At 40.4% G+C, this 20291-nt stretch overlaps 1 protein-coding gene across 5 annotated transcripts in view; it reads right to left on the minus strand.

The window, feature by feature from the left end:
- Positions 1-20291, minus strand: part of arhgef4 (Rho guanine nucleotide exchange factor (GEF) 4) — a 113416-nt gene that overhangs the window by 48173 nt on the left and 44952 nt on the right. For 3 of the 5 annotated variants that reach the window (XM_069512000.1, XM_069512002.1, XM_069512001.1), the window contains 3 exons: positions 15436-19998; positions 13460-13732; positions 12932-13061 (listed from right to left, as the gene is read on the minus strand). In XM_069512000.1, coding sequence (XP_069368101.1) covers positions 12932-13061; positions 13460-13732; positions 15436-19998 — 4966 coding nt within the window. Of the gene's footprint in view, positions 1-8220; positions 8886-12931; positions 13062-13459; positions 13733-15435; positions 19999-20291 lie in introns of those variants that run through there. The other 2 variants (XM_069512003.1, XM_069512004.1) reach the window with 2 other exon arrangements.

Consider the following 20291-nt stretch of genomic DNA (forward strand, 5'->3'; position numbering starts at 1 on the left):
CCTGTCAGCGGCCCTGATTGGGGGCTTTGTCAAGTGAACGTATGTCGTTTTGGACACTAACACTGTCAGATGCATTTGATCTACTGTTACTGGAGACAAAACTTTGATAACTTATGTACTTTCTAAATGTACTACTACTTTACTACTCAACAAACATAAGATTCACCATGCCCATGCTTTTAAAATGACTTTGTACCCGTTTGAAATAAAAAATGGGCTGGTTAATTATGAGGTGAGGTAGATGCACTGACTGCAACAGTATAATACCTTCCATTACACCAAATGGACACTATCTCGTACAGGTGTCATTAAATTATCCTTACACAAACAGAGATTGAAAATTGAACTACAAGAAATACACAATATCATTGTTCATAAACCATGGACATGAAATGACAGTTTCATACTTATTTTGGAAAAATTCACTTCTAACAAAGTGCTCATAATTAAGAAATTTAAAAAAAAACAACAACACACCAATATTTCAGATTTAATTTACTCTTCAATGTATCATCACTGAAAGAAAATTCACGGGAGACTATTGATTAGTGGAAAAACCTTTCACTACGACTGCAACATGACATCATTTCCCCCTGAACACCAGCCACCACAGCGTCCCAGCTCTTTATGGAGCACACCATGCTCCTCTGACATGATGTAATGAGCTGTTTGGAGACAACAATGCTGTTAAGTAGACTTCATTGATCGTAGCACTTTAGGTTGTCCTTCTGTTGGACACTCACTGTAGACAACTTCAGCTGTATGTTATCATCAGAAACTGGAGGGAATATGTTGCACAATATGAAGGCCTTTAGAGTGAATCCCCGCCAAGGGTTGAGGTTTATAGGGATATTATCAAACCTGAATTCTTGTATGATCTAGTTCAAATTTAACATTTGGAAGTACCTGGAATCCTCAGTGCTCAAAGATCTGTAATCATCTTTTAGGTTAGAGGGCAAAAACACTTCAATCAATCACAACATACAGCTCTGGGATGAGATTGCACATGCAGCATCTGTCAGCAAGATACTATTTAGTATATTTTTGGCCTGAATGCCTGTTTTGGCAAGTGCCAGCGAAAAAGAGACAGGAAACAGGGTGAGAGAGTATAGGACAAACAGGTCAGCCCAGCCACAAGTTGTACTGGGGACCTGCTTCTCAACGCATATGTGCCCATGTCATACGCACCTGTTTTAGCCAGAATTAATGCTAATTAGTTATTGTAATATTTTTCTGCCAGAAAATGGTCAGTTTTTCACACGAATATTTTCGACATTCAGGAAGCATCAAAGCAAAATGAGTCTGGGTAGTTCCTCAAACGCTAATCTCAGAGCAAATCTACAGACCTTGTCTTGAGAGGGTGCATGGATTTTATATTAAATTGCAATAAATTCAATTTATCAGATCTGTGGTGTGGCTCTCATCATACAATTTGAATAAACTATGATTATGTAGAATACAACATTTGTTTTGGTTGAGAAATCAGAAAAGTCATTTACAATAGAAATCTTGAATGATTTTACATTACATATTGCAATTCAAGGTGCTCTCAGACAACAAGCAGCTGTTTCATCACCTCCAATGTTTCCCACACAAAAAACATGACAGCAGTTAGTTGCACTTGACAACAGGTTTGGCTATTTGCAGCTGATTGGATGGCTGAAGTTTTATAAGTGTGATGCAATACCTTGTGACCATAGCAACCACAGAAACCTCTTTAAGGAAAATTACACAGGAGCTCGTTTTGTTTCAAGAATTATACACATCTTTACCTGCAGTGAACACATTTCTGTGAATGATATTCAATGTTTTTACTTTGGTCTGATTCAGACTGAGCCTTAGGTTTAGAAATGGATTAGATGTCAAAGTAGTGGATGAAACTAGGGAAATCATTGCCATAGCACTGTTCGTTGTTTCCACTGTCCCATCATGACTGAGTTACTTCTGCAGAGGTAGAACATGAAGATGCCCCAGGCTGAATTGCTGTTCGGCTGCGACCTATTTCCCAGAGAGCCCTGTGTCTCCCATTTTTTGTGATGGATGCTTTCAGACATCTTTCCCTCCTCCCCTTACTGTTTCTTGCCACACAGATGCGGACAGTTGAGTGTGTGTGTGTGCACGTTTGTGTGTGTGTGTGTGTCTGAGTGCATGTGGGTGGCCCAGTGTGCTGCAGAGTTGCCAGCTGGCCTTGCTTTAATTCACTAGCCCACACAAAGACAAACGGTTACACAAGCATGTGCCAGTCACAAACCTTTTAATATACATGACCTCTGTAGCATCATTGAACACATTTTATTGTTATTAGGGCCGTGCTGCACTGAGAGCAAGACAAGGAAGAGACATCAGTTATGATGGTTTGGGGTTAGGCTCGACAAATCCCTACAGGGGACAGGATGCATCATTGCTGCATGTCTGAGAGAGCTGAGTCATGATGTATGATGGTAAATAGATGGCATGAATTTTAACAAGGGCTGAAGAAAAAAGACTCAATGATCAAGATTGGAATCTACTTCCCACATATGGCCAATATATTAGGGCAACTTTGTCCGGTTACTGGACATACATTTCTTTTTCTGTCTGTTCTTCCTAGTTTGTGCTTTTTTTTTTGTCCTGTTTTGGTTTCAACATGCAGACGTCCTTTTGTGCAAAGCCAGATCCAATAGTTGTACTTTTTACACATAGCCCTAACCTACACCTCATTTAATGCATTAAGATGAAGTAGAACACAAACTGGGAGTGAGGACGAATCATAACACATCACTGCTGGACATCACTTCCCACCTCCCGATGCTCTTGTTTCTGAATGGGAGCAAATCCCATTAGTTATTTCAAATGTAACTTAACAAGTGTCATTCAAGATGACGGCTTGGACACTCTATTATAACTGGAACATTACTTATGAATAAATACTACTGCAAGACACTAATAGTAAGTTTGTGACTGAGGGCACTATTGTACATTTAGAGCAAAGTGTCTTAGCTCGTTTCTACACCAGTTGTATAATTCATGCATTTGTATCTTGAGACAGTGAAAGGATCCTTTCACTTGTTACCAATCAAAATGGTTATTTTAGGGAGCATTATCAGGATGGTGATATGCACCACAGACGGATGAGCAAAGTATTAACTTTGCAGAGGAAAGTGAATGAAAATAAATCTTGGTTATATGTCATTAGTGTAATTCTTTTTTTTTTCATTCATGAGCAGTTCCTGTTGGGAATGCTGACTGGGAACACTGACAACATATAGTAAGTATTCCTGGCTTTTTTAAGCACCCATTCTCAACAGAAACAGTAGAATTTCAAGACCAAAATGAAGTCACTTCCATGAATGTTATATTTAGTTGATTAACTTACAGAAGTGAAGTTTCTGAGCAATTTTCCAAAAGGTTCAACTTTAACCTCATATATGCAATCTTTGACCAATTGTTGACCTACTGTAAACCATGTTGCTATGATTTGACCTTTGACAACATCCTGTTACTTGTTTTGCAACATACAAGTTAAACCCTGTTCTGCTGAATGAGCAGCAATACCAGTATTCTGTGTCACTTTCTGTTGTAACTGGAGCAACTGTGGAAATGAAACCAAGTGGGTGCAGGTGGGAGAAACAAAGCAGACAGTAAGATTAACAAAAGAGGTAAGAAGTCAACTGTCTTTACGTTAACCCCTGAGTTTTAAATAACAATCATATAAAAAGACAAAAAACATTCTAAATTCCCTCTGTATCATGAGAATGACAGAGAACATAATATTCATAAAACAATATCTTCAGTTACAAGAATTAGGGGGCGGTCACCAAAATAATGCACCCTCAGAGCCCTGATCATAACATCATTAAGTTGTAGCAAGTTCTTCTCGGAACAACCTTCCTAGTGTACTATAGAGAACTGACACTGTTTTTAAGGCAAAGGGTGGTCACATGGGTGAGAGAGTGTGTGTTATAATATCTGTCACAGGAACTCAGCGTTACGCAGGAAATAGACATCCCCCTGTCTCTTTGCCATGAAAGACTTTCCATTTGATGCAGCTCCTTCCAAAAGAAAAAAATCTTCCAATGTAAATCAGATTAAACTTCTCCTCTAATTTCCATCAGCGGAAATCTCAAACCCAAACCCCCCTTCACCCCCTCTCCTATCTGTCAAGGGCAAAAACAACTCTCAACTCTCATCAAACTCTGTACAATAAGAATGCTTAGGATTTTATATTTGTTCCTGTGCTACATTCTATACTGATGAATATAATACGAAAGGGATTCAACTGATATTAATATTCGACTTGTGAGGATTCTTACTGATCACTGATCAAGTGATTTTGCTAGGTTTCCTATTGAACATAGTCATCAAGACTAGCCGGAAAAAAAAAAACATTTACCAACCACCGTTACTCCCCAGAGGCTACATAACAATACCGCTGGACTTAGACTGTTTTCAGGTTGTTTTCAGAACAGTACTGAATCCCCTAATATAATGTCAATAATTCAGCAGCCTTCTATTTGATTCAGATATAGGATATCTAGTAAGTGATTTGCTGAACAATTTTAAATTCATCTGCTCTTATTGTAACAAATCTTAACTTTTACACATTTTACACTCCAAACTGAAATCACTGTCTACACCAATATCTTTTCAGCACATTCACTGGGTTCTTTAATGTAAGTTCAATTCAGGCATCTATCAATCTATAGTCTAACCCGCTAAATCAGTTGCTATTGATATAACCAAGTCTTTCGACGTAAACAAAATTCACACAGATATTCTTTGGATACTAGATCAAACATATTTGCGATGGTGATAATTGTAATAGTCTGTGATGACTATTTTACTGTGTGTACAATGTCATATATATATATATATATATTTTTTTTTTTTAAGTAAGGTTTAAACAAAGTTTTTGTTGAATCATCTTACAACATCAAATCTGCCTGCAACAAACCCTTCTGACTCATGGGTCTGCATTGGAAATTCTTTGATTATTGTAATTTGCAATTTTCAGGTGTGGCCGCTCAGAACAGATATTTGTCTATTGACATGGTCAGATTCCACATTGCCTAAATAATTTGACTCAAGCAACATGATAATAGTTAAAAGTCAACAGTAACTGTTAGAGACAGGATGTGAACAGAGGTTATTAATGTCACAGTCACATGCTTTGTGTAATCCCAACCATCCACTCTGACCACTCTGACCCCCTCGCCCTGAGGTTTTACAATGATATAACATCATCCTTCTGTCGCTGTTACTAATGGACCATAGCATGAAAGACATTAAGCTTTAGTTCAAACCAAAACTACATGAACCATTGGCCAGTGATGTAGTTTATTGAAGAGTCCAGTCTCTATCCTTGCCCCGTAACACCTGGGACAGACTATGAGTTCTATGTTATGAGCCCATATTTATGTTTCTGCTCCTATTGTGCGTGAACAAGAGTGTAGTTGTCCGGAAAAATAAACAGTGTTTGGTAAAGGACACAGGAGACAACACTGTGATGTGACAACACAAATGGCATTACAAGTGTGTAATACATGGAAATAAAACCATATACCAACACATATGTGTGTAAGTCCACCTCTGACTGAACAAACATATGGTTATATTTGATATACACTTGCTAACATTCCAAAGGGAATATGCCTCCTCCTACTCTGTTGTACGTCTTCACCCCTCCTCCCTGAAATATACACACTCCATCTTTAACACATAAAACACTATAGCTTAACACATACACATACCCTGAAGCTGCAACAACAACAACTAAGAGTCATGATGAAGCTAATGTGATGCCTTTTCAACAAGGCAGATCCTGGCTAAATGCCACAGTTTTATGAGCTAATACGTTTCCTCTTCACTGATTTTTTTCTGCTGCCAGCTTAACATTTCACAGCTGTACAAAGTCCTGAGCCATGGCCAATTTGTCTTCTATTCAGCCTGGTCCTTCATCAGCAACGAAAACAGTCACATGGCAGCAACAGAAAAGCAAGCGGACAGGTAGGGCTACTGAGTGCAAGCTAGCCAGATGCAACTAAAAAGACACTATAATAATACAAAAAATCCTAATTTGGAAAGTTGGAGGTGGGGGGTTTGATTGCATATACTCACTGCCACTGCTTTTGTATTAGAATGTACATAAACGTTCCACAGACACAGAGAACATCCACTGTGTACACAATGTCCAGCATTGCATTGTTTATCTCAATACACGTTGACTCACTTAAACCCACCCATGGTCCGTACAGCTCATTCTACAAGCATCCCTCAAATAGAAATTTGTATAAAAATCTGTCACGGTCAGATAGGCTACGCCTAATTCTTGGCATTAAATTGAACAAATATCCTCTGTGTCTATCGTTTGGGCTGCCAGATCCACAGCTTAAAAGTAAACACAGAAATACTTTTATGTATTCTTAATTTTTGTTCAAGACAGAATATATTGCTGAAATGAATAGACTGCAAACCTCCAACAATAGCTGGGAGGCACAGCATCATCTTTGACATTAAACCTATGGAATATTTGACGTACAGGTCTAAGTTCAGAGGTAAAGTGTTTTGTATTGAATATATATATGCTATGTTGGCAGGTTTTGTGCTGAAGACTGGTGGATCACAGTTAGGAAATCACATTATCTATTAATGTATTACTAGTGTGTAATGAGTGTATGATGTAATGATGGTTATACTGATTTAATCATATGTACCTAAATGTTAATGATGCTGTAATGTACAGAACTGAAATAGTTTTATTGTCTCTAATGACATAATGAACTGTAAACTTTCTCTCCAGGGGCTGTACGTCTGAATGCAAATAAGTGAGAGCCTCCAGAGTTTGTGGACTTTTTCACCCTGGCCCCCACGCAACAGATGCAAAAATGGACAAGAAAACAAATATCTTCAATGAAAAAGCGGTGCCTCATGCAAAGAAGATGTGAAGAGAGTTTGTGGTGATAAAAGCCAACACCGGTGTCGATGTGTTGTAACCAAAACGCAATCGCTACAGCGGAATCAATGTTATACGTTTTTTTTGTTTCCTTGTCAGCAGTAATGCTTTATCAGCCTGAATGACTCCGCATTCATGAACTATGGTCTGAGTTTACAATTATTTACCACCACATATTGACATAAGGACATGACAACAACTTGAGTAACAAATATCATCGGTAACACTTTAGTTTAGGGAACACAATATCAGTCATTAATACATAACTAATAAGGATATCTATTAGTGCTTAGTAAGGTTTTTATTAGGCATCTGCATATATGTATTAGGTCTTAATTGAACACATTCCTATTTTTGCTTAACAACTGGTTTATTCTTGGTAAATCCTTAGAAGGCCACTAGTTGGCCATTATTGTAAGTTATTAGTATTAGTTAATATACTACCAATTGAGACAGAGTAGCAACATAGTGCGACAATGTATTAGGAGTCTACTTTGATCCATACTATATATCAGCAACTTAACCTCAAGACTAACTAGCTGCTTATTAAGGGTTTGTCAAGAATAAATGACCTATTCAGTAAGAATAAGAAATTGTTGAATAAATACCTAATACATATGTAGTGATGCTTAATGCAGATCTTATTGATCATTAACACATACACTTATTACTCATGTATTAGTGGCTAACATTCTGTTCCCTAAACTAAAGTGTTACCAATATGACTTGCCATTCCTTATTTCTCTTTCTCCTACCATCTCTGTGCAGTCAAACAACAAGGACAAATGCCTCAGAATTGTTTCAACAAAGAAACACCAACAGAAAACTCTCACCCCTAATTTCAAAAATATTTCAAATGATACATCAGCTCTAGCCATTAGAGCTGAGGATGGTCAGTCAGATTCCTTACAAGCAACCAGATGGCCATTAGCACAACCTTGGAAAACGAGGCTGTACATTAGCACCATAGGAAACTGTTGATATTTTCTGTCTATTTCTGCATGACTAGCAACCAACCCACCCAAACACATGGTGTCAGCTGACCAGCTGGCATGATACCCGCATCCATCAACACAGACACACACACACCCATTCAATCCAACCCTGAATAGCTCAGTAACCTCATGGCACTGTGTCAGTCTACTGAGGGTGCATGCGTGGTCACATACAGTCAACTTATGCATCCATGTGCATGAAAAGGAGACGATACTTCAAGTTGCAAAATAATTTAGAAATGTGGTGATATTGAGGCTCAGCAGAGACCTGTATTATGTGTGCAGAGCACTTACCTGTGGTAGAGTGCAGACTTTCCAAGCTCCAATAACGCGATAGGACCCCCCTCAGAGTGCCGCCTAAGCTACCGCCTCCACCCATACATCCACCCACCCCATGACCTCCGTCCACCATGCTGTCCACCACTCTGCCTGCTGGACTTCCTCCGTCCGAGTCGGAACCTGGCGACAGTCCTGAGCTGCCACTGCTGCCACAGCTACCCCCGGGCAGGGGCACGCCCCCCTCTGAGCCCTGCTGGGTCCGCATCCCAATCTGGATGCACGACAACAGTGGGGGAAATGGAAGTGAACAGTAGAGAAGTAAATGGAAATGAAAAGGAAGCAAAGCGGCTGAGCAGGTGGTTTATTCCTCAGGCAGGGGGAGAATGCAGAGAAGGAGGAGGAAGAGGAGGAGGAGAAGGAGGAGGTGGCCTCTTGGCTGATATCTGCTGCACTATTCGCTGAGGTAAGCTTCAGCTGTCAACTTGCTGCTTCCTCCTCCCATGCACAGAACAGGAGAGCTGTAACAGAGCTCCACTCCTCCCGTCATCTCTCTGCTTTGGATAAGGCTCTCATACAGCTCCTGCCTCCTCCCTCTGCGCTCCTGTTTCTCTGGGTGTCTACCCATTTGCACACTGCTTCGTTTCCTCACATTAACTCACACAGTCAATTTCTCTCTCTCTCTCTTTCTCACTCTCCCTGTCCCCTCTCTCTCTCTCTCTCTCTGTCTCTCTCCCTCTCTCGACTGACATCAGTGGGGGTCCTGTTGGGGGATTTGTGCAGCTCAACCATGTCATTTGCCTTCTAGCGACAGTGTGAACAGCTCACTAACGGTGCAGGATCCATTAAGGTGGAGACTGGGAAGAGCAAGCTTCCCTCTTCCCCACCCCATCACAATCTCTCTCTCTCACACACACACAGACAGTACGTTGGTTTTTTAATCATCGACAGTGAGTTACTGCACAGAGCACATTTTCAGATGAAGTTTATGGACATTTTCATTCAGTGTGTGATTCTAATGAGCGAGGGATAGTATGTGTAATATGTAGATCCAAAATTCCCCACAGATAATAATGGTTTTAAATATATCAGGTTCTAAATTCAATGTTTGATAACTAAACTATGGTTTTAAGTATTTAGAATTCAGCCATATATTGTATATATGGTGTAATTGAAATAAACTATTAACACAAATTAAAATGAATTAACAAAGACTGAATCACAACAGCAGAGCAAAATTGTGCTTCCTTAAGAAGACCTACACGTACACAAAAATATATATATAGATATAATATATAATAATATACATAATGTCTTTCAAGACTTCAAATTGTTGTTTTGGTTGAAACATCTATACCGTCATAGAAAGTTGACAAAATGAGAAAATATTTACATTTTGAAGCTGGTATAAATTAACAATTTTCTTTTTTTGCATATGCTAATCTATTATCAAAAAAGTTTTCGATTTCTTAAGCCAGAAGAGGTCAGCAAACACGATTTCCAGCTGCTAAAAGTTGCTCTTAAAAAAGTCAATTCTATATCAGAAATCTTCTGATCTGAGATATCTGCTACCACTGAATACCATACTTAATACAGAGTCTCAAGTTTTGCCATGAAGTTCTGCCAAGGAACATTTGATGGCTGAATCCAAAGCCACAGCTGAGACTAATAGTGCCTGACCTCACAGTTGTCTTTCTTTATTTTCAACATGAGGTCACCATTAGATTTCAGTGTAATGAAACCACCTGAAAGAAGATCACATGAGCTAGAGAGACATATAATGCCAGATTAACTCATCTTGGGATCAGATTGATAATGCACGACATTGTATACGATATAAGATTTATAAGGCTTTATAATGTACATGATTATCTTACTGTGAAATTGTGAAATCTGCTGTCGTGTGTGTGACATGACCTATTGTGCATGACTCTCCCCGACATCCAGTGCATCCAACAAGCACAGCCAAGGTGGAGATTGTCATTTAATGACAATAATGTTAAGGTTATTGAGAGTGCAGCAGTGCTGATATATGGGGCAGCTATGGCTCAGGAGGTAGAGCATGTTGTCCATTAATCAGAGGGTCTGTTCCCGACCAGTGAGACAATGAACTACGTATGGCGAGCAATGTATGAATGTGTGACTGAATGGGTGAATGTAATCTGTAATGTAAAGCCCTCAGAGTGGTCGTGGAGACTAGTAAAAGCTGCTGTAGAAATGCAGTCCATTTAGCAGCACATACTGATGCACTGTAGTAGTAAATGTGAGTAATAGCAAGGTCAGTTATAACTTCTGCACTTCTAGCTTACATTTTAGAAAAGTTTTGCTTGGTGTGCTATCATTGTTAAAAATTTGGTTAACAAAAGAGTAGAAACTGCTTTCCAGCACAACACAGCAATTACTTTTGCGTGACTCGCTCGCTAACTTCTGGCTTTTATCTTCAGAGCTGTATGCAACTTTAAAAATGTATTTATTGATGCCTGGACGTCCAGACATTAAGAGAATTTCAACAAATAATAGTGATTCAGAATTTCACAATTTACTAACTCTCCCTTCAATGAATGCTCCCCATGCATTAGTTTTAATAAGGTGGACCTAATAAACTGTCAACTGCTTGTAACAGTGATGTTACAGCAATTCAACAGGCATCAAACAGCTCCCTCAGAGACACCGTTACTGTGCTATTTGTTGTCAAATAAACTTCCTTGCCCACAGAATGTAGGGTCAATTTTATGTCATCTTGCAAAACAAGTTCAGTGCATCTGAGGGCACATGCTCAGACGTGAAGACACAGACTAAGAGTATGGTTTATAAACTATGCAAAAATATTTCTATCTCTCATTTACAAAAGTATTTTACTGACTTTTGCTGACTACAAGGAGTGATGTCTTTACCTAATCTTGGAGACATGAATAAAACTTGACTGGAGTCCACCTGTGGCAAACATTGGTAGGAATTAATTCAGAAAGATACACCTGTCACCTGTGTATATAAAGTACCGCTTATTCATGGTACATGTCAGGGCAAATAGGCCATGAAATCCAAACAGCTTTCAGTAGATCTCCACAGTAAAATTGTGACATAAAGCTTTGAGAAAAAGAATTTGGAACCAGCAGAGCACATGATAGAGTTGTGCCACAGCCAAACTGAGTAACCAGGCAAAAAGGGGGTGTCCAGGGGGGTTGTTGAAAGTGAAATTAGGACTGAGCATTGACTGTCTTTGACTAGCCCATGCAGCCAAAGCTAAGACTTAAACCCTGTAAAACATATGTGGAGAGACCTGAAGATGGTAGTTCATGGACCCTTCCAATTTAACTTGAAATGGAATGGATGAAACTTCTACAAAATCTGGAAAGAAGAAAGGGACAAACTGCTCAACTTCAGCAGTACCACATCTGTAAGCCTGCTGAATCTATCTACCATTTTCAAAAACTATGTCCGTCTGTATGTTTGGTGGACACATATCTTGAAAACCATTCATCTTCATGCTTCACATGTTAAGGGCCCAAGGACATGCAGTTTTGAATTTTGTGTGATTTGGACAGGTGACTTGTTATACTTTAAATCAACAGGTGACCAGCACTCTGTAGCAGTGGTGGCTGGAACTCAACTTAAATGATGGGGTAAAAAAACTATCTATTTGAAACGACTAGACATTAATTGCAAAAAAAAGTGAGGAAATGTATTAGAAAAAGTTGACGTTTGTGTTGATTTAGAAAATAAGGTGTTTATATTTAGAAATATATCATACATTTTTGTATTTTTATTAAAACCCAGGCAATCTATTAGCCAGAATTTTTAAATTTAAAACAACACCCTACTCAAAATATGTGCAAATAACATTTTATGGTGCTAATGTGTTTCAATGAGATGTGTTTTACTATTTGTTTTGTTAAGTCTGATACGTATAGAAATGTATGTCCTTTCTGTGTAATAAGAGCCCCATTAAAATTAAAAAGAGTGAAATTGTGTCCAAAAAAAAAAGTATCCCGAAAGAATCTGATTCGCTTTTATTATATGTTTGTTTGAATCTGTATGATAGGAGGGACTGTCTGAGCTTGGGGTTACAGTGAGAACGTACTGCAGCCAGCAGGTTAAATAAGGAACTGCAGTGGTTATGTGTTCAAACCTCAACTGGAAATTTCAAAAAGTTGCCTCTAATAATAATATATGAGGCTGCACAGTTACTTAAACCAGGGACTTGTCCTGTGCCACTACTATAAACCCAACTACAAAAAGCAGAGATAATCTGTATCATTACAAATGGTAATGAATTCAGTTTTTATGTACTGCGGCCCCTGAGGACAAATCACATACAAAAGCAAAAGCACATTCAGGAAACACCTAAAGTTTTCTCCATTCGGGAGAGTAACCCCTTAGATTTGAAAATTTTATCAGTTAACCCAAATAACATCCACCAAGCAACGTCTCCACATGGTTACTGCTGAAACAAGGACATAAAATGGAAACTGTGACAAAGTAGACATTTCTGTCATTTCTCTTGAGTTTTTCAGTTAAATCCAAATCTAAAGCAAATCTTACACTGCTAGCCACATGCATAAAATACATGGACATCCTTTTGACTGGAGAAATCATCTAGTATGCAGAATGTCAAAGGTGCAAACATTTTGGATCCAGTGTTAAATTTAGACCTCTAGTTCAATGTGGAGAGGAAAGAGTAAAGAGTGCAAAATCCAAATTAAAAGACTGAACCAGACTAAGTACTTACAGGTATAGGAGATGCGTCTTCTCCAGCCCAGGCAGTCAAGTCCGATGGGAGTGCTCTGAGAGAAGCAGTGGGCTTTAAGTGGCATCCCACTGAAAGCCTTGATGGGCCCTGAGGTGACTCCAGAATCAGTCTGTGTAAATGGAAGAGGATTGGTTTCAATCAGTTTTATCACTGGCATTCTGGCTAATGAATACCTGGACATAAACAAGTAGAACATAATCACTTATTCAATATAACTGAGTGAGAAGTAGAGAAAATATACAAGATTAACTGGCATGCATGAATTAAGGGCAGAAGAAAAGAGAAAATAGATTAGGTCATGCATGAAACAGAAATTAAAGTGAGGACAGAAATGTGTAAGCTTCATATCCAAGAAAAACCACCAGAAGCTACCAGAGAGAAACAGACCTGTCCAGGAAAACCAGACTCTCAAAGGAAAGGCAAAGTAGGAAGAAAATGAAGATTACAAAGATTTCCAATGTTTGGATCTTTGTTTTGGCAGCTCACAGCAATGTGACCACATCTTACTTTGTCCATGTCTTCACATATCAGTGTGTTGAGCTGGCCAAGGCTTCCTCTGATGGCTCTGGCCAATTTGCGTTTGTATTTCTTTTGCTCTTCAATCCAGAGGTCATCTGAACAGTTTTGCCTTCGTTGGCGGCCACTTCTTTCATGGCCCACATCCACCCAGCAGCCATTCCTCAGCCTGCCAAGAACCATAGAGGCCTTCCCTTCGCTCTCCACCTCCAACAGCTTTCTTGTTCTGGACTGACTGGCAGGCCGACCACCATTTTGTGTGCCCTTTTGAGTGTACAGTTAACTAGTTAGTCACAGTCTTCTTTTTTCTATCCTTTCTACTCCCTTTGTGACCCCTGGTATAGTGCACAGCTCTGGTTAAGTTGTGATCATAACTTTGAATAGACGAAAAGCATGCTAAAACTTAACAGACACTTGTATTCACTGAAATAATGCTGGTAAGTGAAGTCTGTGATGATCCTAACAGCTTTAGTCTCATAATCCTGCCATTAAGTTGTTTTTTGATAACATATTACATGCAGGGTGCTCACTCACAAATACCTGTGGCACACCTGTGGAGCAGCGGCTTCACCAGAAAATTATTATTGAGGGGGCAATGGGGGGACCTGATTGTTTCTAGGAGGTGCTAGTGAATTCTGACCCAACAAACACCAACAAATAATACTATCATAGATATAGATTTACTGTTCCCAGGCTCATACACTACATATTGTGAAATGCATGTTACTAAATGTTTATCATAGAACAACACAAGCATATTTAACAACTTGTATTTAATGAAGGAACAAAAACCAAACAAATATTTTGAGGGGAGGGGGGGCAAAGAGGGGGGCGCAGCCTTTGACAGGAGGGGCTTAAGACCCTGCTTGCCCCCCCCCCCCCTGGCGCCGCCACTGCTGTGGAGGTTCAAAAATAGAAAGAGAAATAACTGAAAATGTGGTTTCATGACTCCCCTCAAATCTGCAGTGTCTCCCCTACACTCTTCCTCTGTGGCACTGCCTTTTTTAAATGCATGATTTATAACAATTGTGTTTCATATTAGATTAAGTGAACACATTCATCCAAAATTATCCATCAAAATCATCCAAAAGTAATAGTAAATTACCAAGTGTTCTTTTTTGTCACATTACATTGCAACGTAGTGGGAAATGTCATCAGCTTCAACATGCAGTGTCAGGTATGAGATATATAAATATGCCTCTTTGCAGTAGTCTAGGGCTGTCAGTCAATCAAACATTAGATAACCAAACAACTTGTTTTGATTAGTCTACTTAGTCTACAAAACGTAAAGATATAGTGCTCTGAGAGGGTTCCAAATGGGGGGAAATGTGTTGAATTAGCCTGCATCTGCATATTCTATTTTGTGTCATGTGGGATGCAAGCCACAAGGGGGGGTTGTCCTCAAATTATCCTGTTGTGGCTGTGTATAATAGGACTACTGTATTGTAGGAACTGGTAGGGTGAAAGGATGATGGCAGCCTGTTGACTCTAGAAGTTGAGAGGGAGAAAGAGTTGACACTGCTGTTTCTCTACCCCATTTCATCCTCTGCACAGAGAGCCACAAAGAAAGAGGGGCTTGTTCTCAGACACCCAGACACAGACAGATAAAGATACACTGGCAACCGCCCTAAGACACATATTAACACAAATACCATTCACTTCAGAGCAAGAGATTAACTGGTCTTTTTTTTCTCTTTTCTTTTCCTTCAAAGTGAGTTAGTGTGGGTAAGTTGCAGGTGGAAAAGAAACTCTTTTCCAGAAGAGCTGGAACTTGGCTGGCATCTTGAACAAGGCCTGGTCATTCTACCTTAGAGGTGTTTAACATACAAAAAGCAGGCGTATTTACAACATATAAACACAATCATCAGAAATTTGAATGTGATCCCAGGAAAACATTTGCTCTCATCATTAAAAACTGTAAGATTTTCGTTGCACATTTCTTTTGAATAAATCTGATTTCTTCTTACCTCTAATTCACTGATGAAGCCAAAGGCATACAGGCTGATGTGTGACTGGCTGTCTATGCTGTGCTCTTCTGTATCCAGAATGCTGAGGTTGACACTTAAAGGGCTAGTTGAGGGTTTTAGGGTTTTAGGTCTCTGAGGGGGGTCTGTCAGCCCTTCCACGCTGACAGACTGACCCAGAAGAATAGGACACATAGAACTGGCCCTTGATGAGTGTGGATAGCAGAAGTTTTTGCGTTGAGCTGTTGGCCTAGGACTGTTGGGTTTAGGGCTCATTGGCCGTAAGGGGCTTTCAGTCAAGACCTCACTAGCAACTGGGTGGGACCTACTCCAAGAATGTGAAGGCTGGTGGGTAAGGGCAGCTAGTGAGCTGGGGCTCAAAGGTGAAACAGGGCTGATGTGATTGGTATATGGAAATGCAGAGTCATTTGAAAATGGAGATAGGCCAGGCAAAGCATTTGATAAACACTTTCTTCTCTGGCCCTCAGATTTGCACCCATGGGGGCTTCCACTCCCTTGTGGAACTCCCCGTTTGGATATGGGATCTGTGTGGCGAAAGGTTCTGAGGGAGGATGGTGACCCTGGATTGCTAAGCCTGTCCAGGAGTGGAGAAGATATAAAGTGTCCAAGGTCTTGCCCAGTGTTGCTACATTCCTCATCTGGCACTGACAGAGTTCTTTTGAGCAGCTCAGCCTCCTTGGGCTTTTTTAGCTTCCTCCAGGATTGTTTGGCTTTACCAGAATCCACATCAATGCACACAGTGGCCTGCTCCTCATTCTCCTTATCCATGGAACGGGACTCAAACAGACTGGAAAGAGACCTGTGTGCTTGTGCAAAGCGCATACGAATGTTTAAACTGTCATTGCTCTTGCTCCTCTTGTAGTTTAGCCCATTAGGTGACTCAACTTCGCTGAGAAGGAGGCTGTCTGGGCTTGATCGTCCATTGTCCACCAGGCTACTCCCTTGGCCTATCAGATGACGGACATGGTGTGCATGTGGAGTAGAGGTGAAGAAGTCGCAGTTATCTTCATCTATCTCATAACCATCCGAGGGAATACCTTGGTGGACTGTTTGGTTGAGGATGTCACCTCTGACAAAAACCTCATCATCTGAGTTGTCCTTCCTTGGGCCTTGCTCAGACATAAGGTCATAACTTTCTCTATCTGGTGACTCCTGCTGAACATCTTCACTTCTACTACCCTTAGAGCCCTTAGCTTTCCTAAAAGAAGGCATTTTAGCAAAGACAGAAAATGTAGAGCCTTTATTTTCTGTCTGACATCCTTTTGTTTTTCTTCTCTTGATCATTTTGTTAAGATTGGCATTTGTGTCTGAAATATTGCAGTTGCTACTAGCTGAGGTGTAGCACACAGCATCATAGGCAACAGTCATAGGTCTGTAGTGCTTTTCGCTACTGCTGCTCAGGACAGGCGTAGCTGTCACTTCTGGCTCTACTTCAGCAGTGGCTAAGGATTTTTCCTTTTGCTCAGCCTGGTGTTGTGGAGCAGTGGGGCTGGATATGTTGCCTGAAAGGTAAACAATATCCCCATGTTCTTCAGCAGGCCTCATTATCTCATGTTCTTTTGTTTCTATTATTAAATCATCTACTGTTGAGCCACAGTTTTCCAGTAAACGCTCGGCCTCCCAAATTGGCTCTAAACTTCGGACAGCAAGTAGGTTGAGGCTTACATCAGGGTGTGAATATCTTACTACCTTCACCTCTTGCTGTGGAGCTGGCAAGCTCACCTGTGTGTTCCCTCTGCAATTGACAGCCAGTATATGTCGCTCTAATGATTCAGATGAGTAGCATCCTCTTGTATTAGGTAAGCTGTGATCCCCTGTTGGCTTGTCTTCTCTAAATAGAGAGTCCACATCTGAACTTGGCTTAGTGCCTTCATACCTTTTTGAGTTAGAATGCTTGAGCTTTAGTGTTTTTAAAACTGCATTATTGTCAATATTATTCTCTGTCTTAGGTTTTTCTAGCTGATCTGCATGGACCAGGCTTGAATGGACATGGCTTTTACAGTTTTTTCCTTGCACAGATTCTGAGTCCTTATTGCTCCAGTTGAATCTGTGGTCTAGTGAGGACAGTGACACCTCAGAATTTTCCTGGGGTCTGTCTACATCTCCCAAAAAGTCAAGGATCACATTTTCTGATGGCTCAACCAGTGGACAAATTATTTTGTCATTAGTGTTGCTGAGGGCTCGCCCAACACAAAAATCTATACCCTCCCCTCTCTGTATACCTTTTCTACTGCCCTTGCTGTTATTGTTAGAGTCTGAAAAAATAGAAGGTTTGGGGCTACTAAGCGTTTCAGGGATCTTCAGATCCAACTGACCTTGCTTACATTGACTAGAAAGTGTGCTGACAGTGGTTTGTATGTTTGTCTGAGAAACTGGCTTTGGACCTACACATGGGTGTTCTCTGCTTCTGTACTCAATAGACTCACTCCCTCCAGGATGTGTTGGAGTCTCCCCTATCTTACAAGGCAAATGCTGTGAATAAAAGTAGACCTCAGGATCACTGGAAATGGCTTCTGGAATAACTCCCAGCTCACTGTATTCAGAGAGCTCTGTTTTGCCAAGTTTTGACTGTGAAAAACTGACTTTACTCTCTGTTTTACTCACTTGTTCCTGGTCAAGACAAACATAACTGTCCTCCCCCTCCCATTCCTTGGCTGGCCAGAGATAAGAGCAGGGTGATCCAACCCTCAACCATTCCTCTCTAAACTTCTCTGATAACAGAGAGGGGATCTCCTCTGCTTCTTGCTGGTCAGATAAAAACAGCAAATTATTTGAAAATGTGTGAGAAGTCAGGCATTTCTCTGACTCCTCAACAGTGTCAGGTTGGATTTGAGTTGAGTCAGGCACTGCTTCTATAGAGACTAACTGAGCCCTCTTCAAATGTTTGTCAACTACATGGAGCTGCTGGGGAAAGGGTATTTCTGATTCAGCATGCCCCTGAACCAAGTTATTGGGGATTAAATCTTGGTTTTGACTTTGACTTTGCCATAGTTGTAACACCTGAGGGTGCTTTTGATCTTGTTCCTTCCCTGTGAACTCCTCCCTGTCTATGTCTACCAGTGGGACAGGTGAAGCTACTTTAGGATCTTTTGGAACAATAGTCTGCTCAGTGGCACAGGTATCCAAAGAGGTGGTAGTCTCTGTGGAAAATGTGATGGAGGAACAGATTTCATTTACTGTCCCAGGTGATATTGTCCCCTCTGCAACAGAGCCAACAAGCCCACACTGCTCCGCCTGGAAGCAGACACCTGACACCTTTGTCTTATCATGGGATTTTGTTACACCATTACAAACCTGAGGGTGGGTCTCCGACAGCCATCTGTTAAGGCTCTCCTCATGCTGAATTTGTGAACAGCCAACGTCAACCTTGTTTGCCAATACACTGATTTGTGTATTGAGTTTGCCAATGAGATTAGAGTTTGTGTTATTTGATACCCTATTTGTTTTCGTGCCATGTGCTATGTTTTCTGGGATTGTCTGAGAGTCTGAGTATTTTCTCTCAGATTGAGGGTGTGCTGGTGGACAAATACTGTCAGTTTTTTGTGCATTTATTCCATCTACAAAATTTGAATCTGCTAAGCTTGTGTAGTTGCTACATTTAGACTCTATTTTGTTAAGTGTTTGATTATTAAATATCCCCACACTCTTACACAAACTCCTATTGTCACTGATTTCATTGATTATACTCTGATGTTGTCTATCTATAAAATCACTCTTGCATTTATTTAAACCTGGGTTTCTTTCTGCAACATTTGTACTGAGCTGTTCAATACTGTGTACTACATCCTGAAAATTGCTGATTTCTAGACTTTCCTGCTGTTGTTCTTGTTGTGTGTCCACAATCTGTTCATCTTTTGCATCTGTGTGTATCATACATGTTTTGAACTCTGTGGATTCATTCGGTCTATTGGATTTGTTTTTTTCTGGCTGTGCAAGGAGCTTTTCTTCCTGGGTGTCTAGTGGGGTATTTACCTTCTTATTGTGTTGGCTCAGTACATGTAAACTGTATGGCTCCGTGCAACCCTTGGGTTGAGTTTCTGTGGAAACAGACTGTAAACTGGACTGTTGTTCGAGCAAGTTGAGTTTTAATTTCTCTTTACTCGGATGGGGTTGGGTCTCAACTGAGCAGTGGTTTCTGGTGCTGAGCTCTAAGTTAATAGAGTCTGAATGGTTGTCTGGGCTTTTCCTTCTGCTACAACTGGTTTGTCCCAAAGATGTGTCTGTGGTATCTCTGTGGCTGTCCTTGGTGGTCAATAATTCTCTCCTTCGGGCTTTATTCTGCCCAGTCCGGGGGAAGCCGCCTGTTGCTCGATGATCATCGTAGGTATCTTCCAGTCCAAGAAAAGCAGCAACACAGTCCTCCCCGTCTGCAGTTAAATCCGACAAGGTGTCACTGTGCCATGAGCGAGAGTCAAAATACTCATCCGATGTGTCACCACCTCCTATACTTCTCTCGCACCATTCCAAGGAGTCAACACCCAAATCACCCTCCTCTAAGCCTAATCCTTCAGAGAGAAGGGGGGAGTCTTCAAGCGCTTCCTGTGGCTGTGGAGACAGTAAAGAAGGAGGGTGACATTTAGATCAGTTCAGTAATTACAGTGGACATAGCAAAATTCTAGATTGGACCTTAAAGCTAATCGTTATTAAGTTTTTTTTAAAGCAAATTATTGATTTTAACTCAAAGAGCTAGTCAATTAAAGTTAAAAAAAAGTCCTAAAGATATGCAACAATATTCAAAAGGACATCTGACATTTAGTGCAGTGTTGATTGTTCAGACCTATTCAGGCTGACAATTATGTCAATGAAATTAAACAATTGAATCGATCATCAAGCTAAAA

Source organism: Paralichthys olivaceus, chromosome 17 (genome assembly GCF_024713975.1).
Source record: "Paralichthys olivaceus isolate ysfri-2021 chromosome 17, ASM2471397v2, whole genome shotgun sequence".
NCBI classification, from domain to species: Eukaryota; Metazoa; Chordata; class Actinopteri; order Pleuronectiformes; family Paralichthyidae; genus Paralichthys; species Paralichthys olivaceus.